This window comes from Zosterops lateralis, assembly GCF_965231275.1.
Source record: "Zosterops lateralis genome assembly, chromosome: 2".
In the NCBI taxonomy this organism is placed as follows: Eukaryota; Metazoa; Chordata; class Aves; order Passeriformes; family Zosteropidae; genus Zosterops; species Zosterops lateralis.
Genome location: NC_139763.1, coordinates 98,239,149 through 98,265,979, shown reverse-complemented (window position 1 = coordinate 98,265,979; position 26,831 = coordinate 98,239,149). Strand labels below are relative to the sequence as shown.

The 26,831-nt window shown below is 41.7% G+C and overlaps 1 protein-coding gene across 1 annotated transcript in view; it reads right to left on the bottom strand.

Moving 5' to 3' along the window:
• Positions 1 to 24,793, bottom strand: part of ALCAM (activated leukocyte cell adhesion molecule) — a gene marked incomplete at its 5' end in the record, with an annotated part of 115,048 nt that extends 90,255 nt beyond the window's left edge. Inside the window, one exon of the mRNA XM_083854366.1 lies at positions 24,694 to 24,793. Within this exon, the coding sequence (XP_083710492.1) occupies positions 24,694 to 24,793 (100 nt within the window). The remainder of the gene's footprint in view (positions 1 to 24,693) is intronic.
• Positions 24,794 to 26,831: the final 2,038 nt, after the last annotated feature.

Sequence of the window (26,831 nt, the reverse complement as noted above, 5' to 3'; positions counted from 1 at the left end):
TCAAGGCAATGACACATTCCTGCTCATAACCAAGTCAACAGCTCTGCTCCTCCTGTCACTGTGCTCATTTGCAAAGCAATTTTGACAAGGATGAACACTGGCAGGCTGAGCAGAGCGGAGAGGTGCTACGATGCTGCCATCAGAACAAAGGAGAACACTGCATCAGAAGATCTGGGATTCCCTTAGGATTAGAACAGAAATGGGACAAAAGATATAAAAATCCAAGTTCTTGTGAACATTTCACAAGTGCTGCACAAGTAAGCAGCCCAGGTATGACAGACAGTGAGTGACACAGCAACTGTGGTCTGACAGCTCAACAGAAACAAAACCCTAAATTATACCTGAGGACAAAGCATCACTGTACAACAACCACAGAGAAGCTTCAACTCAGCAGCTCATTGCTGTTAAAAGTATTTTCAAGATGTGATTTAACTTGAACAAGTAAAAAGATTGTTTACTTGCAAGAAGAAAGAGTATATCACACGAGGGAAGACTAAGACTTCTTTATTATCTAAACATACTGGAGGTAGAAGTGTTTAAGCTATGGTTCAAATATTGCCACATGCATTATTACTACTTTCTGACAAGCTGAAGTTTTCTTCCCTTCTGAATGGAAGAAGCAATGACAAAGTATAATTTTTAAAGGGAGTCAGTCAATTCATATGTGGAATTTATATTATCATCTGCAACTTTGTGGGCACTGACTCAGTGATCCAAGATGCCTCTTCCAGTCTTAAAAGTGCACCCATGTCTTAGTAACATCACTATAAATTTCCAAAGGAAATTCCAGTGTGGGCATAAAACCACTTTTTTTCATCCAAATGTGCCATGCCCTTTAGCCTGAAATTAGCAATTAACACCTGAATTGGAAATGCAAGACTCCTCTGAGTCTACCTCAATTTTCCAGTCTGCTGAAACTTTAAACAAATTCCCCTATAATGAGCTTCTAGCTGCCTAATGCCTTATACATTTGATATAGATCTACCAAAGATTTCCTCTTATCTTCTGTATCCTCTCTGCTCTCCTGTGTTTTCACCATTTTCTTGCTTAAAATATCCATTTTTCTTTGCTGAATTTACTGGGCCTATAACAATATGCTGTAAGCCCAGTATTTGAGGCAGAAGCCTTAGAGGGTTCCAGGAGCACTAGATGTGCTGGGTACCCCCTCACGCTTCTCCATATGTCAGATTATGCCCTTTTCTGACTCAGAGATGGGGCAACTGAGAGGCATTTTAAAAACTTTTATTCTGTTTTCAGTTTCATGTGAAAGGTGAGACAATAATAATTCACACTATCACAAGCAGAAGCCAACTATTTCTCAATTATAATACATTATAAGCATTTCTTGGCCTATAAGCTTTTGCTACACAATGCTGTAAATGCTTTAAAGTCAATCATCTAAAACTACCCCTCGTGGGTCCTATTACAGTGCACTTTTCATAGTTTTATTTTTCCAAATAGTCTTATATTTCCAAGCAGTCTTTTCATAGTCTTATTTGCAAGATCATCCTTTGAAACTTGTTTCTAGTTCTATTTCTCTCTCAACAATGTCCGTCCTATTCCATGGCATTTCTTATCTTTGCGTAAGGATGATGAGCCTTCTTATGTGAGCCTTCTGTCAGCCTTTGAGAATTTTCTACAAATCCATTTCCTATATCCATACAGCACCGGGGATGCACCACCAGCTTGTGCAGGTGCAGGTTCATCTTTGCTTATACTTCACACTCTGCCTTCTCCTCCCCCTCTCCTGTCCTTCATTCTTCACCCTGAAATACATTTCTTTCAGAAATGTTTCTGAAGTGATGTTTTAGAAGTGACACACCACAGCTCTTTCAGGATTTAATAAGCTGGTTTAATAGCAAGTACTTATTTGCCTGCATCTCCCACCTGCAATTTCTTAGCACTAATGCTGGTGTTGCCAAGCTCCAAGGTTCCTCCCCATAAAAGCGGTATTAAACGAACTTCTAAATTACAGACCTTCTCCTCCATGTTCTATATATATACAGAAATATTGCTTTTGCTCAGTTGGAGTAAATTTAAACTAATTTGATTCTGCAGATTGGGGCTTGTCAGTGCATCAACTCTGCTTAAATCTCTTACCAGATCCTACTGCTTCTCAAGACCACCAGCACGTAAAATACCCAAACTGTTACTCTTCAGTGCAAAGAGTACTGGGCATCTCCAACACTCCTGAAACAAAGTCCTAATCAAAGTCTCTTAATTCTAGATTTGAATTTGGTGCAGAAAAGAACTAATAAACCCCAACAATATTTTTTTTAGTTCAAACCTGATTTTTTGAATAAGAAACCTACAAGTCAGACTTTTAAATGTGTCTGGAGGCTACACTAAGGAAGAATGTACCTGCATACCATTTTCTAATTGAACATCCAATTCAAAGTTTCTACTTACTCATTCAAATGCAAATTAAACTAGCTAAACCACAAATGCCCAGTCTGAGACACAAATTCAATTATAACAAGTCAGTCACTGAATTCTTAATATGAATGCTTTTCTGTACTTATATTTACAATTTAATTTTAACAGAAGAAAGAAAAACCACCCTGATGAGGTATATGCGGATTAAACATCATGGTTCTTACGTATATGATAAATTAAAACAAGCCAAATAAAACAGACAAATAGAAGCTCTGGGATTTTTATTTTTTTTTATTATTATTAAGAGAAGATATGACCATTTTTATCAGTTTTTGTGAAGATTTTTCCTTTCAGTGAAAGAACCTTAACTGCAGACATCAGCCCAGAGATGAGATCTCACACTGGTATTCCTGGCATGACCACAGGTAGATCAAAGGATAGAAGAGATTGTCCAGCTGAACCATGACACCTTTCTCTCAATTTAAAAGGACTTCATGCCTTTAGCCTCTATAAACCTTCCAAATTTCAACTAATTAAGAGTTGAGGCTCTTTGAATGATTACTCCTGCAGACACCCAAGTCAAAAGGCATTGGGAGGCTTGTTCCACGCACAGGACTGAGCAGCCTCCAGCAATTCCACACACAGACCCATCCCAGCAGGTAAACACCATCCTCCAACCACTCAGAAGTGCAACCCACATCTCCCAATTTTTGTGGCAGATGCCCACAGCTCAAGACCAGGTAATTCTTTCCCACAGTGGCTGGTTGTGGTGAGCTGGTCTTGCCTGGATACCAGGTCACTCCCCAGCCCAGCTGGAGAGAGAAAATACAACTGAAGGCTCAAAGGTTGAGATGAGGACAGGGAGAGATAACTCACCAGTTGCCTCCACAGGTAAAACTGACTTCAATTGAGAAAAATTAATCTCATGTATAGCAAATCAAATCAGAGTAGGATAATAAGAAAATAAGAACAAATCTTAAAACACCTTGCCTCCACCCTTCCCTTCTTTTTGGTCTTAACTTTACTCCTGAATTCTCTACCTACCCCCACAGTGGTGCAGGGGGATGGGAAATGGTCAATTCATCACACATTGTTTCTGCAGCTCCTTCCTCTTTAGGGGAAGGACTCCACTCTCTTCCCCTGCTCCATCCCATGGGAGACAGTTCTTCATGAACTTCTGTACGTGAAACCTTCACATAGGTTCTTCACAAATAGCTCCAGGGTGGGTCCCTTCCATGGTGTGCAGTCCTTCAGGAACAGACTGCCCCAGAGTGAATCCCCCACAGGGTGACAAGTCCTGCCAGTGGACCTGCTCCAGTGTGGGCTTCCCACAGGGTCTCAGCCTCCTTGGGGCTCTGCTCTGCCATGGGGCTCTCCACAGACTGCAGGTGGGGCTCTGCTTCACCATGGACCTCTGTGGGCTGCAGAGGCACAGCTGTCACACCATGGGCTGCAGGGGAACCTGCCCCTCCTGCTTGGTGTCCACAGAGCTGTTTCTGTCACACGTTCTCACTCCTCTCTCCTGCTGAATTTCCACTGTGCAGATTCTTTCCCCTCCTTAAATACATAATTCCAGAGGCACTGCCACCGTCACTGATGTGCTCCTTGGCTGTATCAGACATGTGGGAGGTTTCTGGCATCTTCTCACAGCAGCAACCCCCTTTAGCTCCACCAATATCAAAACCTAGCCTGCAAACCCAAAGTAGTGGTTCAGAGAAAGCCAGCCTTCTCATCCTCCTCAAACCACATTTCACAGATGTGTGCATCAGCACTACTGATCCAATCTGTCTGTGAACCCAGCGACTGACAGCACAGCCAGGATTGTATACCTTGACAGTAACAAGCCTTGTTATTGCAGTAGCTTAAGTAATCCATTTTTGCCCTCATAAAAATCTGTGAATCTTGTTCAGTGCCATGTGCTCAGAGGTCAGTATGTTTCACTAGATCCTCAAAAAGATGCTTAGATCTTGTGTTGGAAGCATATAGGTATCAGGTAATTTTGTTTCAGAGAGGCCACCCAAATCAAAAATCAAATAGATACACCTCTTCCCATCACACACACATACTGGTCTTACCCCTGTTTACAGTGTTACCCAAACACTGAATTTAAAGTACTTTGTGGTACTCAGGCATCAAGTACTTTGAGGTCTACAGCTCACTAGCTGTAGCCTAATGTTACAGTTTGGCAGAATTTCAGGGTCAAAGGTTACACCTAAAACAGAACAGCAAAGATAGCTCATTACAGAATTGAAGTGGAACATATCTGATGATCTGCCATGACCCTAAATTTAGCTTTATGTCATCTAAAAATCTATCCATAGCCCTGGGTAAAGATTAAACCTTAAAGGTAAGCACAGCCTTCCACTTAGCCCATCACCATCAACTCCAAATAAACTCAACTCCATAGTAAATACAAGGTTTAATAAATTGTACTCTGATGGAAGAGTTTTATATAGTCCAGATTTCCTGTTGATCAGTTAGATACACTTTATCCTATAAATTTTTATTTATTTAAAGATCAGTTTCAAGAATGTACTTTCTTTTTAGGTATCTTCTCCTGCTCTCCATACTTCATTTATTTGCATCAACATCCTCCTCCTTACTTCTGTCCTTTAATCACAAATTTTCCTGTAAAATAATTTCCAATTTTCCCACAGCTCCACAATCTGCTCACATCTTTTTGGCATTAAAAAAGCAGCAGAAACAATTGCAGTGCTATGACAGATGAAATTTGAAGAGGAGAGGAGAAAGAGATTTATTTTGTTGCATTTTGTCTTTCACTTGGGTGATTTCTGGAAAATTAAAGTGTGCATTAAGGTAAGCATAACACTTCTGAAAGCATACAATTATTCATAAAGGTCTCTTGTGCTTAGCTTTATATTTTTTCCCCAACAATATTTAGTGCAACTTGCAAACATCAATAAAGAACATGGCACCTAAGACTATCTAACACACCCACTTAAGGTACAATATTGGCACTTACAAACTATCCTAGTAAAACTTCTGAAGGGCAAAACTAAAACAGGAACTCAAAAGTGAAGTATAGCAATCAATCTTACGCAGAGACACCAAGCTTTCACAGCCACCAAGACGTGTTCTTACATGTATTAGAGGAGGTAGGCTATTCTGCTTTCTGCTCTAAGCACTAAAAATCCTAGAGGGGAGGTTTTGTGCCAGACTAGAACAGATAGAAACGATATAAAAATGTATGATTTAAAGTAATTTTGGGTTTAAAATATGCCACTACAGAACTTTACTAGCTTAAGGTTTTAATAAAGAAGTTACATACACACACAGCAGATACTGGGACACATGGATCTCAGTGGTAGAGCTGACACCTTGTAACAGCACAGAATTAGTTTGTCACCATCAGAAATATTCAGGGTCTTCCCTGTTTTGTTTTCTTTTTAGCATATTTAATAATAGTAAAAACAAAGAAACCTGGCTATTTGCAATGGTGAAACTTAACCAACCTGTATGTATGAGTTATTCCACTTTGAAAACTCACACTGCTGAAAAAATTTACATGCTTTCTAAGATCAGCAAAAGAAATTAAGATGAAGCAAGCAAAACCTCAGTAGGACAGGTGATTTGATTTCAGTCGACAGAAGCTACGCATCACCCAGCTCCCACTAAGGACACCACTGCTACACTAAACAAGCCCTGCAATTTGACATCAAAGGAGTTCTGAAAGAATAGTACATTACATGCTGAAATCACTGTTTTTCTTCACTTCCTGACATTTTACAGCAACTGCCCAAGGGATATGAGAGACTTCGGTGTTAGTCAAATAAAAACCTGAAGAAAAAAAAATTCTGCTTTACTAATACAGACAACTTAATTGGAAGAGCTGCTAAAGTGACCTTCCAAGTGATGAGGTGTAATCAGGATGCTCCACTTTCACAGCATGTAAATGAATTAAAGACAGAGAAGGTACTGGACAGCTGCCTTAGTGCTTCTAACACCCAAAGGTGTTTTTGAAATCGGCTACAAAGGGACATATAGTCCATCTTGGAAATAATTCTCTTAAGAGGACAATTCAAGAGCACACAATTAGCTGGAAACTGCATCCTGAGAGTAGTCTGCTGTGCCTCTTCATTACCTTGGCTGATGAGGCAAGGGAATATGAGAGCTGTGCTGAAGCGGGAATAAAATAGTCCAGACTGTCAGGGACTGGGACAGGAGAAAAAGAAGAAAGGGGAGGAAAATGAAAAGAACAGTCAGGCACCAGTTTCCTCAAACTGTGGAAAAGAGCAAAAAGTGTGAAGTCCAGATCTGCTGTTAAAGACGAGAGTCTTCAAAGCAGCATCTCCAGCTTCAGAACCAAGTCACTTGGTAGGAGGAAAAATGTTCAGGATGTTGAGCCCATGCTGGTGCAGAAACCATTGCTGTACAGCACAGTATGCTCTCCTTCATCAAGTTTCAACTCAAAACATTATCTAACTTATATTTTCAATATTAAAATGCAGGGAGTAACATCAAATAATTAAGTAGTATCTTTATTTCCTTATTTTAAGGAAATTAGTCACATTATATGAAAATACAATGATCCACTCACACCACTATGTTTTTTTTTCCTTCTGTAGGATGTTTCTCCAGAAACCACAAGGAAAAAAGGCATCTGCAGAAGTACATGTTAATCTGCAGGCACCAGTTTATGAAAAACTCTGCTACGGTTTATTTTCCTTGCATTTGAACTCATACAACTTTTGAGGACTAAAGCAAAAAAAAAAAAAAAAAAAAAAAAAATCTGGAATGTAGAAACAGAGAACTTAAAGCACATTTAGTCACCCCTGCTCAAGGCCCATATTAAAGGTGGAAAAAAAATTAATGTTTTCTTAGTTGGACAAAAAATGCAGATGATAGTGTTTGGATCATCATCTCTGTTATATTGCTCTCTTCTACTCTGTGATTGCAACAAAAAAAGGAAAGAAAAGAATTGCCAACTAAATGCTTTATGTCCTTTATTTTAAAATTAAAAAATACCACTGTAATAACTGATCAACAGGAGAAATTTATAATGAAAAATAGGCTTTAATAATATTCCCTACACACAGAATCACAAGGGTTTATAGGTAATAAAAGCCTTAATTACAGACTCAATTATTGATAGACATAAATGAAGTACAGTTATATCATTTTTATAAGCTGTGCAAAACATAAAATAGAAAGCAAAGAACCCATTCCTGCGCTTTATTACTTCATGTCAGTAAGAGGGTTTTTGTTGTTTTTTTTTAATTTACAAAAAAATTCTGCAACAGCCCTCATTCCCTATGCTTTTCTTTACCTTTCCTTAGCTTTTCCATCTCCATCCAATTTCTCCTTTCAGGTAGTAACAGAGTCCTTCTCAGGCTACTTAAATTCTTTCATTTTGTCATTTTAGATGATGACAGGAATGAGTTCCACTGACCATTCCTGGACAGAAGGAAGCCAGGCAGCTACTGCTCCCCCAGGCACCCTGCAGCAGCCCTGCCCCAGGGGCAGCAGCAGCAACAGCATTTGCTAGAGGGACAACCCCACCTGGCCAGGACAAGCTGGTGATGGCAACAAAGCACAGTTTCACTCAAACACCCTTCTCTTGTCTCTGCAAGGGGCAGAGCTCACTCTTATGTCCTTCTCCTGTCCACACAGGACTGAGAAAGAGTCTTGCAGTTCTCCAATCCCTTTTGTATGGCTCAGGTACCTCTGAGCTGATGTTCCACAAGGTAGCAACAAAACTAGAAGGAAAATTTACTTGGTGACAACACAACTGAGCAGCACATCCATAAATCAACTTCTAGCACATCACCACAGCTACATATCCTTCCACACCAGAGCTCTCTGCTCATTCCAGGATCTTTGCAGAGCCCCAGGCACACTTTGCACCCCAGAAAACCACTGCCACAAGACACCTGCCCTGCAATCAACCCTCTGCTCATGGAAGAGGTGGTTAAACCATCCATGTGATCCGGATTCCCTGGCTAATTTGTGCAGAAAGCTGTGGCAACTTATGAAGACGCCCATGATCTTGGGGAACAAACAGAAAAAAAGCCTCACTAATCACAGATATCAAGGCCTGAAGGAGAATTGTGCCAGTCAGGCTAGAGGAGGTTGCTATTCTTAGCATTGCTTCCAGTTAAATAAAGATTTCTGAGTTAAATAAAGATATCAAGTGTACCTAAGAAATGCTTTCATTTTCACTGCTGCTGCAATCTGCAGCTGGTGGTTGAGTTTCTCAGTGAGGTCCTGGGAAGAAGAAAAGAACCAAATTCTACAAACTTAAAATGACTGGGCATTGCCAGATTCAAATGCTATCTACCAGTTTTAAAAACAGAGGTGCAATGAGGACACTAAGTCAATTACCAAAAAGATAATACTGAAAGAGAAAATGCAGTTAATGAGAGCCTGACTAATGCCAATTAAATGCCCTTTGAAAAAAGAGGATGCTTGTGATTAAGTATGATTCAGAAACTAACTGGTCTACAAAAGCCAGCCTTGAACAAGAAATAACAAATGGTTGTGTTAACTATAAAATTAACACAAAGCAAGAATGCTTTTTCTTAAATTAAAAATGAGCATAAACTCAACTAGTAACATTAGCAGTTTCAATAGATTTTACAGGACTCATGGAGAAATAACGAAGAAAAGGTACAAGACACCCAGTTTCACCAAAACTAATTTTATCTTGAGCAAAATAACCAAGAAATACAAATAAATCAAATATCCTACTGGGCATCATCTGGCTAGGGGACCAACTTGATCCAACCATTTCTGATAGCTGCAGGAAAAAAAACAAAACAAAACCAAACCCACCCAAGGATTATATTGAACAAAGTATTTTTCTTTTTAATATTTCAGTGAAGTAAGCTATGCAGAAGTATGCAACTCTGACAGGACATGCTGCCATCCAGCACAAAACCAGAAACAAAGCCTGCATGAGCCTCCAGAAATACCATCATAGAAGAGTCAATAATCAAACATTGATTATAGAACATTTGAACAAAAATAAAGGAAGTACATAAAAAACAAGAACATTAAAGGTTGCATACAAAAAGCAAACACTGGGCTAGCAGGACTGAAAGATTGACAATTTCACATCACAATGCATGCACAGCCTGTCACCAGCAACAAATAACTTCTGCACACAAAGAATTTTGGATCCTCGTTGAGAACGTTGGAGGCAAATAAAATAACGAAAAAAGAATAAAGTTATCCTTTGTTACACTCCCACTTATTTGTAAATCCTGAACAATGGTGTGGTTGAACTAACCATGCAGGGATGGAAGTATTCTTTAAACTCACAAAGCTGAAAGTAAAGCAACCTATGCTCACAAGTGAGAAAAAGGGTGTTTGGCTAATGAGAAAGTACACACCATCATCTTTGTTGTGGGATGAATGTAAATTGAGCTCAGAAATTGAAGGGCTTGACCCTCATCTTTTGGAAGCCAGTTTAAAAGACTTCAGGAAAGAAACATTTTTCCCTCATCTTCCTAAAATGCAGCATGTAGAAATACATTGAGATAATGTGTAGGCATTCAATGAAAATTATTACAGCTCCTAACCTTTGCTAACAAGTTTCAGGGCTAGGTAATTGATTATAAAAATGAAACTGCATTTACTATTTGCTAACTTCTGATAAGCAGCAGCTATATAATTGATTCTCCCTTTCAGTATGCATCCAATTGCACTGGTATAAAAGCCTGTGTGTGAAACGCTGGTATTTTATTTAACAGTTTGTCTCACTGCCTACTTTTCCCCTCTATGAATAAAGGCTGAACTCAAGTTGCCATTAAAAAAAAGATGTGGACTACTTCAGTGTATTTAGTGTTATTACTGGGTAAATGGCCTGAGACAAAATGAGATGCAAGGTTATCTCAAGTTACTACTTTTCTGGAAGGAAATCTAGGAGTCAGAAGGAATCATCAGTCTTGTTCCACAAGTCTCCCAAGAAGATCTGTCACAGAAATCTGGCAAATCTCGTAATCCTGTTTCTATATCTCCAAGGCATAGTTTGGTAGACAAATTCTGATTAATTAGCTGTATCAGAATGGTTGTGCTAATATAAACATAGCTCTAATCAGCATGTGTACTCCTGGCAGCATAACAGTTCTCCCTTCCTCCTCTCCCCTGCTTCGCTTTTGACAGTGCACTCTGCTCACGTAAGCACATCTACACTCACACCTGGGCTGGTGCAGGAGCATCAGGGAAACATGCATTATATATTCTTGAGCAAAGTCTGTTGGACAGTTAGCCCTGAGAATTCTACCTATACTTATCTGATGTGTTTCCTCTCTAGATCATCCCAAAACTCCTCTAGCTTGTGTTTAATGACCCACAGGGAAAAAAGAGCAGCATTCCTTACTCCTTTGCATAACCACCTGCTGGCCTAGAGCACAAGTCCCTCCCCATGGTCACTCACACACATAGGTCAAGGCAAAGGACTTTGAATCTTCACCACATTCACTTCTGATGGAATGATTCCTAGACTGAGAAATTCTGCACAGAACTTCTAGGTGTTATTTGAGATGACAGATGAGCCATTGAATAAAAGATTCATGTTGTCAGGCTATCATAGGCACAGTTAAAGAAAGACAAAAAAAATATTTGTTTAAGCCCATTCCTTCTTTAGACTGAGCACAAGTTCAAGTAGAAAGCACCATGCCTAGAGATCAATCTTCCACTGACGTGCCTATCCACTGCAAAGGGAACAGAGCACACACTGGTCTTCAATAACTCCCACTTTATCTCAGTAAATTTTCTATAGGTCTTGCCTCCTCTCACAGTTGTATGCACTGAGAGCTAAGATTGTACAGGATTTTATTTATGTATAGACAACTTTTTAAGCATTTAAGTCTCTTGCAGCTAGTCACAGAGATCCTTCCTTCACTCACATTTTATAATCTTCCAGCATAATGAAAATGGATGTCCAGGAGCTGTCACAACCTAAATGATCATTATTCACAGCAATCTAATAAAATATGCTTCACTGAAACTTAATATTTAAAAAAATACAAGCTGAAATTAAAACTACTCTGGGAGTTTATTTTAAATAGCAATAACAATAAAGCACTACAATATCTAGCTGAAAAGTGGGACACAAACAACACATGAATGGGACCATAACTGATTTAGTCTACACTGCAAAATAAACAAGTAATCATCACAGGATTTGATAGCCATGCATTTAAACATATCCTAATCCCGAAACTAATAAGAAGGCATAACTATAAAAATAGATCTCTCATGTTAAGTCTCATAAAAGTCACAAAACTGCAAATCTGCTCGGAAGGATTTTCTCACATTTTAATTAACTATCATAAAAATATTGTGATGAGATAATCTCAGTTTATATAGAAGCATTTTCTCCATTTAAAATTACGCTCAAGAAAGCTTAGTAAGCTGCCTATTCCCTGCTGACAGGCACAAAATATATATATATATCCATTCTCATATATTATTTTTTATAGATGGGAAAACCATGTGTGTGTAATTTAAAAACTGAGGCTTGAAATAGTCAGCCAAGGAGATGAACTTGCATCAGACTTGGGAAGACGGAACTAGATCAATCCCCTACCTAAACTATTTCTTTGCAAGTCAGGATAGCTCAACATGCTGTGCAAGGAGCAGAAAGATCCTTTGATTCACAGACAGTATCCAGCATCTTAACAGCCTCCACACCATCACTTATGGTTTACTGTATCCTCCCGTGCCCCCTCTGCATGGGCTCTGATATCTCTATCCTAAAAAATAGGTCGTTAAGAATCTGTTTAAATACTCTAATAATTTCAAAGCTGGGTGTTCAAACACCTGCTGGGTCACAGCCCAAAACTATTGTGTTAGCTTAATTTCTGGATTTTGTGAATAAGCATAGCTCAACCTGTCAAGCCTGTACCACAGGCTGATTCCCCCTCCTCAGCCTAGACACAGCATGAACAGCCTTACACCAGAAAAGTGGCTGACTGTTGCAATTTCAGCAGCAGCAGGTCCTACATCTATGTTTATTGCAATATCCTTATTAAATACCTAATGCTGTATCTCTTCAGAATTGGTAACAATGCTCTGTAAGAACATGGGCTGTGTCTTTCCAGGACTGAGCATTCCTTCACCATCCTAAATGCCCACAGTGTAAGGTGTGAGTCACTCCACAGAACACCTGACGGCCCAACAGGACAGACAGACATTTAGGTCACACAGCGATCATGCTCAGCATGACACCCTTTCCCTGGCACCTCATACACCAAGTCTCTTACCATGCCTAGAAGAAAACACTCAGGGTTTTCAGGTTATCTGTCCTGACCCCTGGATGGAGAAGGCAGTCTGTCTAGAAAGGGTGCGTTAGCCCAGGGGGCTGCCCAATGACACAGGCCATATGTGAATGTGTCAGCTTTGCACAGTCCCTGGGGGGACATAGAGATGGTTTCCTGAGACAGGAAATTACACTGAAGCATGTGGGTGACAAAAGAGGAACAGGGTGACATGGCAGTAACATGATCTTTACCAAGAGGGACATCCTGCTGAATTACGGCAGGTGAAAGCAAAGAGTGTGACTGCCAAACCCAGGGGAGTACATGGAAATATAGACAGGGGAGGGCAGGCATTGCCTGTCTTGAAATTGGGTTCTCCTCTGCTCCTCTCCCTTAAATACTCTGATCAGGGGCTCTCTTCAACCCCAGCACTTTCCAGAACTGTTTCTGCTCTCCTGTCACAACTTCTTTCACACGCAAGCCCAACTCCAGCTGCCCTTTCTGGTGCAGAGCCTTGTCTCCCCCGCCCACGCCTGGGGAAGAGGCAGCACAGTCACCTCTGTGCAGCTGTGCCAGGGCCCTCTGCTTCCTTCCTCCTGACACAGCCTGCCTGCTCGCCCAGCCCAGACTCTCCACCACCATCATCCCTTCCCCCTGGCTCTGCAGCAGCAGGGGATGTGGCTGGATCCAAAAGCTGGGCTTGCCTCAGACTCAGCCAACTGTTCTCCAGAAATGCAGCCACAAGACACGCTAGGCCAGCTACAGCTCCTCCTGTCCCCATGCTGCCTGTCTCTTCTGTCTCAGCTTCATAAATGACATTGCCTCCATCGCTATGACTCCTTTCCATGATTTTGTCATAATATTTCTTTTCACAGGCTTTAGGGATATACCTGGTGGAACATGCTGGAAGTTCTTTGTCTTTAATTTGGGTCTGCCACTCCACAGAGATGCTGATCTGTTTCACCACTACTGACAGCAAACTTCTCTCTCCAGTCATAAATATTTGCTTACACAACAGTGGCAGAAAAGTGCACTTTTAAGTATGCACATTAATACACCCTGTCAAAGATCCAAAGTGCTGCTGCTGCAATCCTAGATACTCCAGCTTTAATTGTTCTCACCTCTAAAGCCTTCACCCTCCAAAGCCTACAGAACAGAGAGGCATACACCAGTCAATGACATAGTGAAGTTAAGCAAACAATATGCTGGCAAAAACATGTTTTCTATTTCTCAGCCTGAAATGTTCTCAAATATCTTTTGCTGTTCAAGTGGTATTTATAAATCAAACCCACCTCTATTATGTTATTTTGCTTTCTTTAAACCAGAAATCTAGACCATTTATCTTAAATTTCAGCTGCAAAAAATAATAAAAGTTGGTGCCTAAGAATTTAAGTAATTTTTTGCATCTTTTTTCCCTTTTCTATGATTTTGAGAAATAAGGTTCAGATTCCCCTCCAAATAAAATGGCAGTAAAAAACACCTTTAGCTTTCAACTCACTATACAAAATTTTAAACCTCTACTTGTGTGTCAACAGTAGAAGAGATCACATGTGACAATACACAAAATATAGCACCTAGAAGGCCTGGTTAAAGCCCACACAAGGGGTCAATCCAAGGCTAAATCACAGATACGGATGTTCCTCAGCTGCAGCAGTAGCTGATGGTACAGGCTGACACTGTCAGGCTCTCTCCAGAGTCACAAAACACTCAACCCAGTCCCTTCCTGCAATAGAGGGAAAAAAGTGTCTCACAGGAATTGTTAGCCCTGATGCAAATGGTGGCAGGACAATCTCCCTGCTCCCAAGCCTTGTGTGGCAAAGTTCAGCCACCCTGACACTGGGAGAGCTCTTCAACATGCAATTCACCTGGTATAGCTGCAAATATAATCTGCACGAGATTAAGCATTCCAGACTCACCAACACCTTGTTGGCAATAGAAATTACCAATGATGTGCAGAAGTAGACCATACAAAATTATTCAGCCTTGCAGCTGCAAGTAAAGCATTACCAAGCAGCCAAAGGCTGTGAAGTGTCCATTCTGTTTGAAGTATAGATCAAGCAAATGCCACAAGAAACATAAATATTTTTTCACTGCTAAAGTACCAGAGATCACTCAAATCCTTTCATATGAAATGCAAGCTGTAGTACTTCCACCCCGACTTAACAACCCAAGGGTGCTGACAAGTCCAAGAGGAAAGTGGTTCTCCTAAGCCACTGTCAGTCCCAGTTCACAACAGCTTCTACAAATATCACTGTTTGAAAAGCCTGGAATACAGTGGAATTAAGTTGCAGTAAAATTTCTGGTTTTGTAGTAGCTATCCCTCCCTGAAGACAGAGTAAGGGTTCAGCTCTGAAGAAGGAAAAGAAAATGCAAAAAAAAAAAAAACAAAACTAGAAGTGATTGAAAAGCCAGCTAAAAAGACCATTTCAAATATCATGAAAAGTTTTAGCAAGAAAACAAAGGTTTTCATTGAAATATTTATTCCCTTTAAAGTTTCTATTTTTAATTAACAGAGTCCCTCAAGTTTTATGTAGAGTTTATCACACTGTCACAGAACTTGCATTCTGTGAGACACCAACCTCCTTCTGTGGTTATGAAAAAAAATCTGTAGTGTACAGTATGTCCAAAAAAGTAACAAGTATTGACTCTATTGCATGGAGAGAGCCTCCTCAAAAGGAGTCAAGATCCCCACATGCTCAGTGCTCTGCTCTCTCACACTTAGATGAAAAGCCTTCCACAACAATTCCTGCTGTTTACAGATGATGACGCTTCACAGGAAGACTAGAAATCAGTTGAAACACAAGTAATCCAAAGCAAACTATGGATGTTACTGCTGTGAATTAGAATCTACACCTAAAACAAGGCATACCAGGGTTAAGCTCTTATACATATTCACACAAAATTTCCAGTGTGAAGCTCATATGTGGCCTCCAGAAGTAACCATGAGTAAAACTAAGAATAAGTCATTTTGAGAAACAGTTTGAATGCATTACTTCTGCCCAGAGAAATTAACAAGCTCTTGGACTGAGCCATCAACCTCAGTCTTCAAAATTACTCCCACATCTAAAAAAAGCTGGACTGTGCTTTCCAGCTTAAAATGATTCACCTGCCTCTCCTCCTCTGGTTGCAAATATTACTCTTCCCAGCACCCCACTTCCTTCTGGATAAAGCTGCTGGCAGCTCATACTCAGCCATTCAGCATTCACTACAGAAACACACTGTGTTATTCATTCCTCTATGCCCTGTGCCACTGATGCAATGGAAAGAGAGCCAAAGATTGTGAGCATACTGGGTGTGCTGAAGCCCATCTTTCCTTATCACTGCTGTACTTGCAGATGGACATAATGATTAAAAAACATCCCACAGAGGGCTTCATGCACCATTCAGAGCTGAAGAAAAGTGTTTCTAACGTAAGCAGACACATCTCTGCAATAGGTCAGAGAGTAAACCTGTCCCATGCAAGAGGTAGGAATTTGTCATGCTTGGGAGGAACAGAGATCTTTCCCCTCTTACACAGCAGAAGTGAAACAGCCACCACAGACCTACAGGTGACCACCACTCCAGGGAGTTCCTTCCTGCCTGCTGGCTCTTGAGCTGCATGCTGTCCAAGAGGAGGTCCCGAGGTCCTCATGCTGAGCTGTGCTGCCCTGGTGGCTGCAGCAGCACTCCAAGGCCCGCTTTGCAGGATGATGACAGCCAGCAGCCTCTGCAGAGCCTAACAACGCCAGCATACCCCAATGCCCAGCTACATTCCCACTCCCACAAGACCTCCTAAAAGACCACAATTCTCACTTCCCTGCTCCTACCCCTTTGGCTCTCAGGCAGACACAGGCACCTCTTTTGCCTCTCTGATACATCAACAGTTTTACACACAGGACAGAAAGTTTGCCTTCCTGCTGGCTGCAGATAGCAAGGGCTTAAAGCTCTTTTGAGATAAAGAAAGAACTTTCTTACAGAACAGGCAATACGTTATGTTAGGATACAGAGCAGATGCCAAAATATTCTGTGAATTTTCTAAGAAATGGTTAATGGTTAACCTGTCTCCACATCCACGGTAGTCACCTTTGCAACATACCACTTATTTCTCACTATTTCAAAAGTTTTAGACTCCTCCCCTGCTGCCCCCAGAAGCTGTGCAGAAGTTTTGGACTTAACACCCCAGGGCACTTAAAGTAACAAGCAGCGACAAGAAATGACCCACAGTCACAAGGGAGTCTGGATGAAATACCAGAAGCTGACCCTTACCAAGCCCACAGGCGAACTTCCAGAAAGCGCGCTCCAAGATTCAGGTAGACACTTTGGAATTTGCTGCTGTGGGGCACCTCACATTAACTGGGGTTAAATCTTGAGGGTAAAGGACTTAAACTTCAAAGCTAAACCAGACCATGTTGCATCATTCAACAGCAGTGTGATGTGCCAGGTCAAACTGAACTATAGAACAGTTGTCCCTCCAAAAGTCCTGTTACAGAAACCACATCAAGAGCTAAACTACTGGAGCAAACCATTTTCTGAAAGTTTTAAGTATTTAACAAAACAAAAAATATCAGAGGAAAAAAGTGCAAAACAAACTTCTGCAATGCGAAGTAGCTGTAATTATTTACTCATACATTGGCAACTGTTTCAAACCACAAGACTCTATTTTTAACCATAATTACTAGAACTGCTTTACTAACACTAAAGCTTCGCATTACTAAGTTCTTGTCTGTGCAGAAACACAACAGTAAGAAACATAATTCTCTCAAACCGGAAGCTGCTGGGACATTCAGAACACTGATTTTCTTACTGCTTCTGTGTGTAGGCCGGGTTCAAGATTAATAGTGAGCTGCACACCAGTTCAAAAACTGAAGAGTAGTATTAAAAATACTCTCAGTCATTAATTAAATTTGGAAAAATTATCCCGTCACAAACCCTTAAAGCTGTTGAGTGTAAGATGCAAATGTTTTCTGGATTTACATCACCAGTGGTCAGGGCACTACTTTGCTGTTAAGTGTCAGAAATTTTCACATTCCCCAGTTTTAGAAAGCAAATCCCACACTGGGGTGTCACTGTGTGGATCTTAAAATAATCCATGTCCTATCATCCTCTCCATATTCAAGCACTTGATGTGCTGTATCAAGAATGAAGAAATTGATTCAGCATTCTTCTCTCTTCTGCTGTCACATGGCTACATTGCAGTTTCCCAAATCCTGTCTGAATATTCTATTGGTCCTTTCCCTGTTCCATGTGTGGTTTTGTAGGTGAAGGCCACTGAGTTCATCTCTATTCTCCAGAACAGCTAGAATAAACCAACAAACCATGATTTTATCTGGATGAGTCATAGAATTCACTTTGCTAAACACATGCTGCTTTGTACGTTTTCACAAAATAAAAATCCATGCCAAAAGGGAAAAAATGCATAGATTAATACTCTAGATATCTCATCAACAGAAAAATAATTCAGAAGCTGCAACTAAAAGAAACAGCATTTCACAAATATTTTTGAGATCTCATGGCTGCCTTTAATTGTCCATTTTTAAGTCCATTTCAACCCATGTATTCTCTGTAAGGTGTCCAGTTACTGACTCCTAAGTGAACATTTACCATTCCACCCCAGAGATAAATTGTGCCCAGCCTCTAAAACAGGAGCTTTAGGAATTCTTCCTGGTCAGCATGAAAAACTCACTCAGCTCAACAGCAAGTTCTCAAAAAATAATGTTGCATTTTCTAACAATAACAAGCAAACAAAAAAAATCAAACCCAAAACCCACCCCACCAAAAATTCACATTAAAAAGCCAAAACAACAAAACCATGAAATAATTCAATTGTATATAAAATGCTACACTTAAACCATACACAAGCTATATCTATTTTGTTCTCTAATATCTATGGTTATTTTCTTCAGTTAAATTGGAGAAAAATGGATTTAAAAAATGCAACTTCTGCAGCAAGCAAAATGATAAAGGGTACTTGTCTAGGATTCATCTCATAAGAATGCCGAGTTCATTACTTGAAGGTGACTCAAAGAATACTTTTTTAGAAGTCTTGTTCTTTGTTGGGACTTCAGAATTAGTTTCAAAGCCGTCTGGTGAGAAATATTATTTTAAAAATGAAAGTATTCAAGAAAAATATAAAGTCCTAAGTTTACAAATCAGTTATCAGCTTTCTGTATGCATGCTTTTCTGTTGTAGACATGGAGTGGGTTAAAAACATACACCTAAGCTGGCTTCTTTCACAATGACCATGTTTAAAGAATGGCACACATATTTCACTTTTGCTTAAAAACACAAAAAAAACCCAACAAAAATCCTAGAAGAACTCACTGAAAAAACAGACCTTTCTAAACAAATGTCCTACCTAACATTTTACTGGAAGTGTTCCAGCTTCCTCTCACCCCAGCAGAAGTTTGGTACAATCATTTCCTTATCCTGTGTGTACTCTATTTCATGCCACACCACTCTTGGCCCATTCAATCCCCGGAAATACCCACTATTTATTCTAATTCTTTTTGGGCTTTTCCATGAATTTCACCACCTACCTCCCCAGACAAGAAAGTGTCACTTAAAAACCTGAATCTGTAGCGTATCCATCTTAAACACCCAAAACCTTGCAGCAAAAGAGAACTTTCCCTAATTGAGTCATCTTTTTGGTTTTGCCTAGTACATGATCTGGATTAGTCCCTCCTTCCCCTTCGTGGAACAGGAAGCTTGCGATGAAAGTAAGATGCTTTCAGTAACAAAGCCTAGCACTACAAAACACTGTGAAGAAATAAAGGCTTTTAATATAACTTTCTGGCTGAAGCCAGAGGTCTGGGAAAAGCTGAGACACGCTGCTTCTAACAGTAAGGTAGCGGAGCTCCCTCTATTGAATTAGCTGCCAATATCTCTTCAAAGTTAAAAAGATGCCAACTATTGTCAGAATCAATGTTCTAATAAAAACCCAAAACCTTCCAGCCTGGGCAGCTGGGACCCATCACATACACTGTATGCAAGAGACAGCTAAGGGAAGGGGACAGCCACCACACAGAGCCCATGACACATGCCAAAATGTCACTGCCTGCCAGGGCTCCAGCCCTGGGGACTTCTGCTATCCTTGGCTGCTGTTTGAGAGTTTTCCCTCAGGTCCAAAACTGCTGTGACCAACACCCATGATTAATGATTCCAGGACATACTACAGATGGTGTTACCACAGCACAAAACACAGCACATGAATGCACTTCGAGCTTTTGAAGTTTTTCTTCACAGCAGGGGTTAACTGTACAGAATACAACTTAAACAAAATATATGGATATACAGACTGCTGAAACGCTCATTAAATCACCAACTGCACTTTTTTACTTCTTATCAAGGGAACAGCTTAGTATTTCCATTGCTGTTGAAAGCACTTCAAATGCTTTCTACCCAAACGTTACAGAACTGTTCTAACCCCTGATAACCTCTAAAAATCATACCCTGAAGCTGCATGTGCTCTGTTTTGCTCTCTACACTATTTTATCACTTTCTCCCATTTTCACCTACCAAAAGAAGCGTATTTCTTATCAACAATAAAAATACTACTTCAGTAGAAGCAGCAGTGTTTTAATAGGCAAATATTTATTTGCCTTTCTGGAGACCTATATGTATGATAACAAATGCAATTTGATCTTGAGCTAGGCAGAAATTCCTCAAAAGGGCCAACACTTTGGAGTGGTAGATTAACATCCACTGGTGTAGGAATGATTGTGATTCAAGCCATCCTCAATGTAACACACTGGGGAAGAAGAAAAAAGGAAACAAAACCAGAGAAGAAAAAAATAGGAAGAAACTTGATCTGATCACGGCCAGTAGTGGATTGTCAGAATACAAGGTGCATTGCGGTCTCCTCTCTAAATGATGAGATTCATTTTCTAGTGTATTAAAGGCAGAAATGTACAATCTCCTTCAATATTCATCCTGTTCCCATTAAAGAAAATATACCGAGATAAAGAACATGTAGGTCAAAGCCTTGTCTTCTGGGAAGATTACACTCAACCTTTTCATATCAAGGGGAGTTGTTAATATTCAGGTTTTCCTGGAAAAGTCACGTTCTGCTTGAGTCGTTTCTAATTATCACCCTACAGCATTTACAGTCCTTTAAGAGTCTCTCATTTGAGCATCAGTGCACAGAAGCGTAACTATTTTTCTTGAAGACAGGAACTTGAGAGAAATCAGAATATTGCAACAGGTCCTCAATTCTCTTACAAATGTGGCCTTACAGTTTACATACCTTTTTTTAATTAAAAAAAATTGTATTACCAGAGGTAAAAGCCACACACCAGTCAGTCCACAAGAACCTTGAGTACCACTGAAGAGAGAGTCTGCAGACGATGGTGGTTTAGGTATGGTAAAAATCAATATATAAAGTCTAGCCTCCAATCAGAGCTGGCAGAACTAACCAAGACCATGCTGCAACACCATACTATTAAAGATGTGGGAGAACAGTTTCAACAGTCAGCATGGTAGTATTAAAAAGTCACAAAATTCCCACGTGTGAAACAGCAGTGGAAAAACCACTGGAAATCAGACCTCAAGCCAGCATATCTGTGATCATCATGTTATGGGCAAGAAGTACAGATCACAAGAAGGGAAGACACTTATTGACATTGATATTATTATTGATAATCTAGTGTTAGGAGATCCAATTACAAATTACAGCTCCTAGAAAATAAGCACATTCAGTCTCTCCAGCGTTACTGGGCTCAAAGAGGGGTGGGGCTCCTGTGTAGTCAGTTTCCCACTAGCAACCTGCTCTTATTTCACCCAAGAAGTCCAAAACCACTTTGACCAGAAAATACTCTCCAGAAAGTCCTCTGGTAGGAACCTAAAAAAGTCCATGATGATGTGATATGGTATGAGCAACCAATATATTAAAGCTATTGCTGCTACAGAAATGCTTGTTTTCATATGGCTTAGAAGGATCTCATATGACACCACGGAAATCTGTAGTGAGCACTCTTACTTCTTAAGACTATAAACCCCACTGCATAAGTAAGATACTTGCAAGAAAATAGAGAACAGTTTTAGCCTGATCACACAGATGTAATTTGCATTATGCAAAAGACTTATGCTTTTTTATTTTCCCCTTTATGCATCATCTTGCATAAATATTTAGAGATTCTGTTCCCCAAAAATTTCTGCTGACAAATGAATTCTACTACACAGAAGATAATATATAAACCCAGGGCAAATAATTTTAACAACTCAGGTTACTTACAGGAAGGAGAATGTGTGGTACTGCAAGAAAGGAGATTACTCCTACATAGGTTGGAAGGTGAAAATAAAATATCTTGAAATTAAATATGACTTGTGACAGAGATAGTTATTCGATGAACATAACATGTTTTCTTCAATAAAAATCACCTGGGTGAAATTTCAAGGATTTACAGACCTGGATGATTTCTGTTGTTGCCCTCTGCCTTCTCAGTGCTACAAACCCAACAGTAGAGGGGAGAGCACAAGAAAAATAGTTTATATTCAAAGACTTTCAGACCAAAAAAGGAAAAAAAAACCCCAAAACCCTAAATATATCAAATGCTTCCCAAAGCAATCAATCTAACAATTAAAACTTACTTAGGAATGAGTCTGGTTTGTTACCCTGGATATTGGACCATAAATAAATGGCACACTGAAGCATATACACGTGGTGCAGATGTTTTCTGACTTCAGTTTCAGAAAACCCATGTGAATTCCAGATCTTAATACAGAAATCCAGTTCCTCTAGCTCAAAGTCACACCAGATATACCAGGGGAAAAACACAGTCAGGAGTGAGAACACAATGAGTTATCCTAAATAAGACTGTTTCAGTCTCACTAGGCTTAGACAATATTGGCAATATGTAGCAAGTCTAGTAATAAAATGACAGACTAAGAGCTTTATTGTTATAACCCACCAGAAAGAGGGGGGAGGGGGAAAGGTCATGATTAGCTCTTGATTAAGAGCTGACTGTTTTTTCATATACAGCCATTTCCTCTAGAAATGTATGGGATTACAATTGGAGTCAGTCTGTTCACATCAAATGTGTACTTGGACCCTCTCTCTCTTTTTAAGAGGGGTATCTTCCTAGGCAGTTTATTCCATGAAGAAACAAAATCAAGTTTTCTCACAAGGATCCCCAGTCCACCTTGAATATTGCCAGAGATATTTACAACTGAGGCACATAAACTTTTAATAGCTCATCTATTGCTTTCCACTTCCAAAGCTCAAATGGAACTCCCAAAAGCTGAGCACCATGATAGAGTAATACATCCATAATTTGTTTAGATGATAACAAACTAGCTATCATCTAAAATAGCTGAGAGAGCAAGGGGGAAGAACCAGTAAAACTACAGCAATACCAAGACCTTTTCATAGGTATTTTTAGGTATCTTAGTATCTTTTATATTCCTCAGAATAAACAGAGAACTAGAGGCTTAAATCTACTACTGGGCTTTCCAGGCAGGGTAAGTTTCTAAGCTGAGCTGGGGCTAGTTTCTCCCCCCATGTATTTCCTTACAGTTAGCCCAGGCTTCTCCTTGAGGGGGCAAGGAAGGAGTGAAGAGCAGAAAGAACAAGTTAAATGGTTTTGCTGATAGCCTATTAAGATCATAGGTAGTCAGGTGCCATCTTTTTATACAGCTCCATCAACACAACCTTTGAGATAAAATATTTTATGGTTTCACAATTTCTTCAAATGGAAAATGCAGACAGTCACACAATCACCAAGATTGTTCTGTATTTACTGGGTTAAATCTCTCCACAGGGGCCAGGTCTCGCTTCTTAGAAGCTGAGGTGCTTATCCCTCTGATAATCCACATGCCTTCAAGATTTCCTAAAATGAACAATCTTTCCCGAAGACTTTCTCTGCATCACAGCAACCAGTATTCTCTGTAAGCTCTGCCACCAGGACTGGTATTTATTATGTCTGACAGTGATTATACCCTGTATTTGCCAAAGCTAAAGCCTGGCAGCACAGCCTGACACGCTGCTCACCCTTCCAATATTGCTGTTGATTCTGTCTGGAGCTTTTTTTTTACTATTCTATTTGAAATTACAGATCCAGCAGCCTCGCTTTACTGTTGTAGCTAGTTTTCTACTTGGAGCCTGTAAAACTCAAGCATAAAAGGCATCTAGCGGAAAAAAAAAGGTCTGCTCTTCTCTTCCCTTTCGCCAAGATCACTCTGGCTGTAAATGGTTAACTGGAGAGCGCGTAACAAACCAGGCAGAGGCCAGGAATGAAAAACCACCAGCAGCTCCAACACTTCTGCAAAGGCACACAGAGAGGCAAAGCCGTTTCTTAAAGCAATACAGAATTTTACCACAGGCTGACGCTCTTTCTACAAAAATAATGAGACGGTTCCCCGCGCTGAATGCAGAACTCCTCACTTCACAGCTTTTCCCTCAGACTTCACTTTTCACGCTCAATATTTACAAAACAAAGCCTACAAACACCTCGTAGCCAAAATATTCCCAGAACAATTAGGATATTTAGCGCTCTCCGCGCCTCCCTACTTCCCTAGCGCCTGACTCGGGAGCGCTTTCACGGAAACCGGGAGGGGAAGCGAAGTTACCCGCGGCCACCCCGCTCTGCCGGAGAGCCTCAGGCACCGGCGCTGCCCGAGCAGGGGGCACCACACGGGGCACTGACACAGGCTCCCACCGTGATGCCGCCGGTCCCGGAGGGCGCGGAGGGGAGAAGCGGCTGAAGCGCCCAAGTTGCGGGCGGCTCCGCGCCGCTCCGCCGGGAAGTGAAAGCGGCTCTGCTGCCGACAACGCCCCGCAGGGACTCCACCGCCGCTTCCCACGCGGAAAGATGAGAACAGCACCTCTGGGTCCCCCCGACCGCCGGGGCAGCTCCTCGTGCCTTTCCCGCAGGAGAGGCGGCAGCAGGAGGGCGGGAGAGGACGGCTCTCCTCCAGAGGCGCGGAGGGATGCGGCGGCACCGCCGGCCGGGAGCGCCCCGCGGCCAGCAGGGAGCCCGCGGTAGGTGCTGGGGAGCCCTGGGGCGCTCTGGGGAGCTCCGGGCGGGCTCGGCCACCTCGCCCCGGCCTCCCCTCGGCCAAGTTACGCGCGGGCGGGACGCGGACACGCTTCCCCCGGGCGGGCGGACGGGCGGGCGCTCACCTGGGGGCAGGCAGAGCGCGGCGAGCAGGAGGCAGAGCAGGGGCGGCGGCGGGCGGCGGCGGCAGGAGGCGCAGGCGGCGGCGGCGGGGAGCTCCATCATCCCGCCTGCCCGCGGCGGGACCGGGAGGCGGCGGCGGAGCGGGGCGGCGCGCCCGCGGGGGCTCTTCCCGCTCGCACCGGAGCGCTGGGAGACTTCTCCTTAGCCGAGGTCGGGAAGAAGCGGCGGCGGCTTTCCCTCGGCGGTGGGAGCGGCGGTAACTTCCCGGGCGCGGGCGGCGGGGCGGCTGCTCTCTCTCCCTCTCTCTCTCCCTCTCTCTCTCGCCCTCCCGGCGCGCAGCGAGGAGCGACTCCGCACCGGAGCAGGTGGCGGCTCCCTTCTGGCAGCGAGCGGCGCTCCAGGACTGAGCGCAGCGGCGGAGAGGCGGAGCCGGCCGGCGGCGGGGCTGAGCCTGGCTCCGAACCCCCGCCCCTCCCGTGCACGGCGAGCAGGCGGGGGGAGCCCCGCGGGCAGCCCCAGCACCGCCCCCGCCCCGCCGGGCAGCCTGCTGTGTGTGTGTCCCGGGATGGGATGCGCTTACCCCCCGCCCGGGATGCGCCGCTGCTGTGGAGCCGAGGGTGGCGGGTACCCACTTCACCTACCCCTGCTGTGCCTCTGCCAGGGCATGGGCTGGGCTCTGGTGATGAGTTCACTGTGCGTGTTGGTTACGAGCATTGCAAATGCGAAGCTAAAAAAAGTATGAAATAATAATAATGCCGATGCTCAGTGTCTGTATAGAAATATGATGGTGCCTCCTTTGAGCAAAAATGAAAAAAAAGAAAGAATGGGAAAAAGGAAAAATAATAACGATCAGCTTGATCTGATTTAATTGAGACAGCAGAGGATTGGATAAAAGGAAGGGAGCTCACAACCCTCTAGCTGCACGAAGAAATGCGCTGCAGGGTGAAGAGGGATCTCTCGTCACTTGTGGAAGTTCGGCTGCCCTAAAGGTCAAAAAGATTCCTCATCAAAGTAACGTAATCCAGAAGCAGCGCTTTCATGCACAGCGCTCTGCTCTCCTCCCGTTTCGCTGTGAGTGAGCAGCGCTCTTTCACTGGGAGGGAAATGAGCTCGCTGAAGCCGCACAGAGTTTCTCAGTGAACAGTTCTGCCTGATCAACATGTAGCCCACGCTGTCATGTGAAGTAAACCTGATGCCCAAAATCTGAAATATGAATAATGCACGTAGTTTGGTCTCTCCAAAGGGACTTTCTAGTAGTGAAATCCGATGTGTCAAGTGCTCTGTCTCACTTCACCATGTGATGATTTGAGTTCTTGGACGGGAACTTCCCCAAAACTCCGGAAAATTAAAGACAAACTTAGCCAGCCTATTGTGTTATTCTCAAAACAATTTTCTTGATGGCTAACAACTAAACATTCTTAAACATTACACTGATACAGAGTAGGTTTAGAAAAACACAGCCTGTGTACTTCTTTTTTGTAACTTGCTTTCTGTAAAGCAAGGTAAGGATATTTGGCTTTTAGAACTTTAAAGCATTGTCGTCACTTCAAAAAGTACTTTTGTTCTTCCACATTATTATTATTACCTTTCATATTGTGTAAGGCATGCCATACAATCAGTTTTAAAAATACTTTACTTTCTAGGCTTTCTGCTCAGCAGAGCTCTGTCGTCCTTTGTTTTCTCAGCAGATTTCTCTTTATTACTATATCTCTCTATTACTATATCTCTCTATATTATTAAGCAGATTAATAAAAAATACTACTTCCAAAATAAATAATCATTTTATTTTCCTGTTGAAGCAAATTAGCATTTCCCATTCAATAGTGTTTTTTTGTTGTTGTTGTTTGTTTTTCTTGCATGTTTAGAAGTTCTAGGGTAGTCATTAGTAGGGGTATTTAATATTTCTCTTGCTGTCAGACCTGGAGACCTCCTCAAAATCTTAAGAGAGCCTTTCTATAGAATTGCACTGAGATGACTATCTAACAGCTCAAACTTTTATTCCTACTTTTTTTTTTTTTAGAGCTTTTAATAGTATGTGCTGATTTTGTAACAACTTGGGCTCCATTACAAATTAAGGGCCTAATCCTGCCTTCTTCATTGATATGGACAAGCTTCTTGAAGTGAGTAAAATTGTGGCTGG